At 39.5% G+C, this 6,453-nt stretch overlaps 1 protein-coding gene across 3 annotated transcripts in view; it reads right to left on the reverse strand.

The window, feature by feature from the left end:
- The window catches only part of AFF1 (ALF transcription elongation factor 1), a 215,316-nt gene that overhangs the window by 9,436 nt on the left and 199,427 nt on the right, over positions 1–6,453 (reverse strand). For all 3 annotated transcript variants that reach the window (XM_023725319.1, XM_023725321.1, XM_023725320.1), the window contains 4 exons: positions 2,833–2,942; positions 1,822–2,068; positions 663–754; positions 382–442 (listed from right to left, as the gene is read on the reverse strand). In XM_023725319.1, the coding sequence (XP_023581087.1) occupies positions 382–442; positions 663–754; positions 1,822–2,068; positions 2,833–2,942 (510 nt within the window). The remainder of the gene's footprint in view (positions 1–381; positions 443–662; positions 755–1,821; positions 2,069–2,832; positions 2,943–6,453) is intronic.

The raw sequence follows: 6,453 nt of genomic DNA on the forward strand, positions 1-6,453 counted from the left end.
AGGTTGAGAAGTTAGAGGGTTGACATGTTGTGGGGCTGTTAACCAATGTCATAAAACAGTATGTGTACTACTGTTTCACGAGAAACTATTTGTTCTGTAAGCCTTCACCTGAAGTACAATTAAAAAAAAAAAAAACTTGTGGATTTGGCCGTGATCAGAAACAACTGATGGAGCTAAAGGAAATGATTCCACTTAGAAAACGCCTACTGCTCTCACTCATGAAGATGCTGATTATCCTGCTTATGTTATGGCCAATATTAGGTCCCCAACACTCCTCCTTCCTGCTGACACATCACATGTAGTGATACGGAAGTGTAGATCAGACTACAGAAATTCTTACTAGAAAACATTCTATCAAAGGGCTAAAGAGCCAAGACTGACCATTGACTCTGCTTTGTACTTCAACTTTTTGGCCTCCTTCATGTGAAAATCTGCTTGTTGTCTGAAAGAAAAGAGGAAAAATCAGGGGTGGGTCACATAAACCTAAAATTACTAGGCTGGGGGCAAGATGATCTAAGAAGAATAAAAAAAATGCGAAAGAGGATAGGGGAGAGTGATGAGGGAAGCTGAGCAAAGGGGACCAGGAGATGAGGAGGCGGGGAGAAGAAGAGGGATGAGGCAAGGAGAAGAAAGAAATGGGAGAAAAATATCCAAAGTCTTACTTGTCAAACTTCACTTGAGGCTTCCCTGATTTAGAGTTACCATTTGGCAATGAAGGCACTGGAAAAGGATTTGCAGTATCTCCAGCAGATCCCTTAAAAAAAAAAAAAAAATCATCATATAGATTACACTCTAACATTTAAGATCATTGTCCTAAAAGTACCATCCCTCTTAATTACACCAAAATAGTTAACTCAAAAAAAGAGGAAATCAAACATTGCACAGTTTAGCTCTATCAACCATTTCCCAGCTACAGATACAACTGAAGCTGAAGCTGTAGGTTCTTATTACACTGAGGACTCAAAAAGATACAGTAGTCCCCCTTATCTGCACTGGATACGTTCCAAGACCCCCTGTGGATACCTGAAACCATGGATAGTACCAAGCCCTATATGTACTATGTTTTGACCTATATGTACGTACCTATGATAAAGCTTAATTTATAAATTAGGTACAATAAGAGATTAACAACAATAATTAATAATAAAATAGAACAATTATAACAATATACTGCAGTAAAAGTTATATGAATGTGGTCCCCGGGTGCGATGGAGTGGGAAGGCATGAGATTTGATCACACTACTCGTTTAATAATTTTGGACTGTGGTTGACCGCAGGTAACTGAAACTGGGGAAAGTGAAACTGCAGATAAGGGGTGGGGGTTGGGGGGCTACACAAGAGAGTCCAAGAGAAAAGATCATCAACAAAGCCAAACATGGTATGCTCTCTTAGTCAATGTACACACACACACAAACACTAAGTTAACAGGAAGAGAGAAAACTTTGTATTTGAGAAAGTAGATAATTTTTCCCATTATAACCCATAATAAATGTTGAGATTGAATATTCAAACCGATAACTAACAGGGCAGCCACTTCTTACTACAAAAACACCTGATAGAAAATTAGTACAAAAACCTATTATTTTTCACCTCTGAACCACTTCCTTTAAGAATAAGCAGACACCTAAAATTTTATGTAATATTCTTTTATTCTCTCCCAACACGTAGAATGTTAAATATAAGCAACTCATTATTGCCTTATTAAAACTGATGAATAGCTCTGAAATACCATCATTAGGGACTTGTAATCTGATTCGGGAATTTAAAGCAAAGATACACCAAAACATTCCACTTTACATAGTTACCAATTCCCCCACTTACTTTGTGTTCTGCAGAGCTTCCAGACCCCTTCCCGTCTACTTTTCTGTGCTTGGAAATGGAAGAGTCTTTGTGGTTGCTCTTGGTACTACTGGTACTTTTGCGGGGGTCCTGGCCACAGGTGTCTGCTTCTTGCCTTGGCCTCTTGTGTGCAGGCTTAGCTGGCTTCTGGGACGATGAGGATGAGGATGAAACAGGTGGTGGAGGAAGCATTTCCTTCTTTGAGGGCTCAGATGAAGGCCTGGCTGTTCTGGAGTAAAGCATCATACAAAACTAAGTGGAGGCAGAACACAATCATGCAGCTTAGCTGTTTAGTTATAAGGAAGGCAGCTGCTGGTACAACAGATTAAGATATCACAGAGCATAAAAATCTGTTTGTAAGAAGGCTAAATTTCAGGGACTTTCTGAAGCCCTATCTATTAGTAGTACATGAGCTTGCAGCTGTATGCTTTTTCACTAAGTTTGCAGAGTCTTCCAATGGTCCTAAATCTCCCTGAGTAGGTCTTGCATCAGCTGCTCCCTAACGTGAACCTTTTTCTGAAAGCAGGCAAGCCCAGCTGCCACCTTCACTTCTGACTCCTCTCTCTCTCTCTCTCTCTCTCGGCTCCTACCTGGAAACACTACGCAATTGTTTTTGTGAAGCAATTTCTTGAATAAATCAGAGAATAAACAACAGCCACTTTTTATCTTCACAACTTTCTGGCACTACCACCTCTTACCTGCCATTCCTCTTCCCAGCCACAGTCAGGTGAGGAGCCCTACAGATTAGATTCTCACTCATCTCTAAAAGAAAAAGCACTAAAGCCAGATTCCTGGAATCCAAATGCTGGCCCCACCCACTAAGAATTCTGGGCGAGCCATTTTATCTTCCTGTGTCTGTTTCCTTATCTGCAAAGAAGGGATAATAGCAGCACCTTCCTTATTAGATGGGATTTTTGGGAACACATTCCTTTAGAAAAAATAAATAAATTTAGGTGTTAGGAAAATTTCCACAGTTGAAATCTCTATACTCACTTTGTTTTAGTAGATTCTTTATGGGAGGATGAAGATGAAGATGATGACTGTGATTTGGTTTCTTTTTCCAGTCTGATTTTCTTGCTATCATGGTCTTTTTCTGCTTCACCCTATGATTATAGTATAACAAAACAGTTACAAACGTTTAACTGTACAAGCAAAACAGAAAAAGAATATAACAAAGGCAATGAGAGTAATTAGACTTTTTAAGACATCTATACACACCCAGCATATGTACTAGTAGTAGATTTGCATAAGGAAAGACGATTCTTCATACTCATGAATAGGAGGATGTCTAAACTTAATAGCTGACAACAAAAACAAGAAGTAGCCATCTACCACCACTGGGATTTTTCTCAGTACAAAAGAAGAAACTGTGCATATTCACAACAAATAATGCATGGGGTGAATTTATGAGTATGTTTCCTTCTTTCTTTCAAAAGAACCATCCACTTACATCCACTAATTATTTGTATACAATTAAGTGTGGATTACTTAAAGCTTTCTAACAAAAAATAATTGTATTGTTGAAAAAGAAACTGGTTACAAAATCCTCCGTCTGTATCACAGAATCGGAAAGACGTACAACAAAATAAAAAACAGTTACTTTAGGATTCTGGCTAACTTTTTTTGTCCTTCACTGATACAATTTCCTTTTTAAAAAATACTGTCTTTATATATATGAAGATAAGTTTTTATTTTTCAAAGAAACTGATAGATATGATTGAGGGGGGATAAAAAGAGGAAGAGAATACTTAACTCTACAGGAGTTATTAAGTACCTCAAGCGCACCAATTTATCCTAACCAAACCAACCAAAACAAAAACTCACTGCCGTCAAGTCGATTCACAGTCATAGCGACCCTGCTGGACAGAGTAGAACTGCCCCACAGGGTTTTCAAGGCTGTAAATCTTTATGGAAACAGACTGGCACATCCTTCTCCTGCACAGCAGCAGCTGGTAGGTTTGAATCGCCAACCTTTCAGTTAGCAGCCAAGCACTTAACCACTGCGCCACCAGGGCTCCTTTACACCAACCAAAGAACAAAGAATTCTTTAGAATTCTTCTCAATTCTTTTTCATGTTCTTGTGCCTTCACTTGTCAACATGCATCCCAACTTCAAAATAAGTCTAACATGACTCAGAACATCAGGACTCCTACTGGTCTGGCTGCGGGTATGGGAAGAAAAAGCCCACATATTCTGTAGTAAGTGACAGTGACGTGATCGGTGGGAGTCCTTCAATTAACTCCAGTGTGCATTTAGAACTAAACTCCTCCAACTGACTGTCAGTTCACTGCATTAGAAATCTGGGACACCACCAGTCAATTTAGGACAATCCCTAAAAAACCTGAAATTATCTCTAAAAGCCTAAAAGGAACAGAAAATTATTCACATTAACTGGTTGTGGGAGGCCCCAGTTTTCACCACTGTCTGTCCCTCTTTCCCTGAATTCATCCAAGAAAAATGAATACATTAAGATATGGTGGGCTCAAGCTCTGCCCAGATGCTAATTAGCAACCTGGCCCCTCTCAAAAGAAGGGGAAATTGAAAACATTCCCTTCCTTCTCAGGGTGTTCTGCAAACAAATGTGCACTTCCATCTAGCCCTTCATAGGCATCTTTAGAAAAACACTTTTAGTAACTTATTCACTGTCTTGTTTCAAAAATGGAGTCATTCAAGGTGGCTTATAAAGACACCTGTTTTTAATCTTACGGGGTGTGTGTGCCAAGTGAGAACACTGAGGAGGAGGGAAAATATGGGTAGAAAAGATAAATAAAGCCAAAGGGAGGTTTGTAGCATTAGAGGGCATCGATTCCGCACTGTCCTACGCACTCCAGTCCAGGAGCCACACCCCATGTGTCTGTGTGTCCAGTGAGCACCCAAACGTGTCCAGCTCAAACTGAAAAGTGACCTCAAAGACTTCATGCAAAGAACCAGAACCAGTTTCCATGGCATTGATTCCAACTCCTGGTGACCCCATGTGTGTCAGAGTATTTTGCTCCAAGGGCTTTTCAATGGTTCATTTTTCAGAAGACAATTACCGGGCTTTTCTTTCGAGGTGCCTCTGGAGGGTCTTGAACCACCAACCTTTAGGTTAGCAGCCACGCATGTAAACCATCTGTACCAACCAGAGACTCCCATGGGAGAAAAGGGCATGTAATAATTTTTTACATTCATTAAATGCTGTAATATTTTAGATATACTGGATTAAATTAAATTATTATTAAAATTGCTTTCACTTTTTTTTTTTAACTTTTTTCTCCCCTTTAGCTTTTTAATGTAGCTATTGGAAAATTTAAAATGACGTGTGGCTTGCATTATATCTCTACTGAACAGTGCTGTTCTGCACACTTTGCTAAAAGGTGATCCGCAAATTGAACTTCTAAGTAGCCAATGCAAAGAAGGAATTATAAAATGCACATGTAAAATAAGATAAAAACAAATAAGTTGCTCTGAAATACAGCCCATTCATTACAGAAGATTGGAGAAAATGTATCTTAAGGGCCCTAATAAGGAGATAACGTATGATGTAAATAAGCATGTCATAAATGCACAGCTGAAACGCAACAGGAAATTCCATACAGCTGTTCCAGCAGAAGAATACTGGAGCACAATTCAGGAAAAGTGAAAAGGACTGGCATATGCCAGGAGAAAACGGCGGGGCTTGGCAATGGGTCCTTCTTTGCACAGCCTACAAACCAGGGCTCCTAACAGCTTCTGGTTTGACCCTCCTGCTGAGAGTTTGCCTTTCTAACGAGTTCTCAGGCAATGGTAATGATGCTGGCGTAAGAATCACCTGGGGATCTTGCTAAAATGTAGATTCTAACTCAGTATATCTGGGATGGAAATACAAATTCCGAGCAGGGGGGCTGAACCAAAACAAAACAAAAAAAAACCAAACTGGTTCAAAGCCGTGATACAAACTTCCCATACAATGATGTGAGAGATGGTTAATACTGGCAGAGAGAAAAAGAATACATTAAAAATGACTGGATTAAAATACACCCCTACTACTGACATGGCAACTCCCTTGCTAATCAAGCACCTACTGTACCCAAGGTACCTTGCCACCAAGAGGTCCAGTGAATTCTCTGCGCACAGTTGGCCCCAACAGGCTCTGCTGGCCAGGAAAGCACTGTAAGAAGATGGGAAATTTGCCTTTGGGAAAAGTCTCAAAAATTGCTAAAATATCCAGACGGATATTGACTTGTACATAAGGTGGTTACTAATATATAAATGATAGGTATTTCCAGGCAGTTATGACACACTAGAGAAATACCCAAGGCAAAACTAAGCATAAACAATCTACAAGGTTATTTCCCAAAGAAAATACCAAACCCTGGAGGTGGAATGAGAGTTTTGTTTGTATATTTTCATAATGCTTAGGATATGCTAGGTTTGACTATAAACCAAAGTGGCAGATGTCATAAACCACACATGGAAATAAAGATTCGCAGCGAGTCAACCTTCACAAACCGGTTATCACTCTGGTTTGTGCCAATCAGTTAACTCAAGGGAACAGCAAACAGACAGTAAATCACCACTACTAAATTCAACGCTAGTATTTAACAACTGTGTTGGCACATACTGCAGTAATATGCTTTATACTGATATTTATCA

This window comes from Trichechus manatus, unplaced genomic scaffold, assembly GCF_000243295.1.
Source record: "Trichechus manatus latirostris isolate Lorelei unplaced genomic scaffold, TriManLat1.0 scaffold00296, whole genome shotgun sequence".
Taxonomy (NCBI): Eukaryota; Metazoa; Chordata; class Mammalia; order Sirenia; family Trichechidae; genus Trichechus; species Trichechus manatus.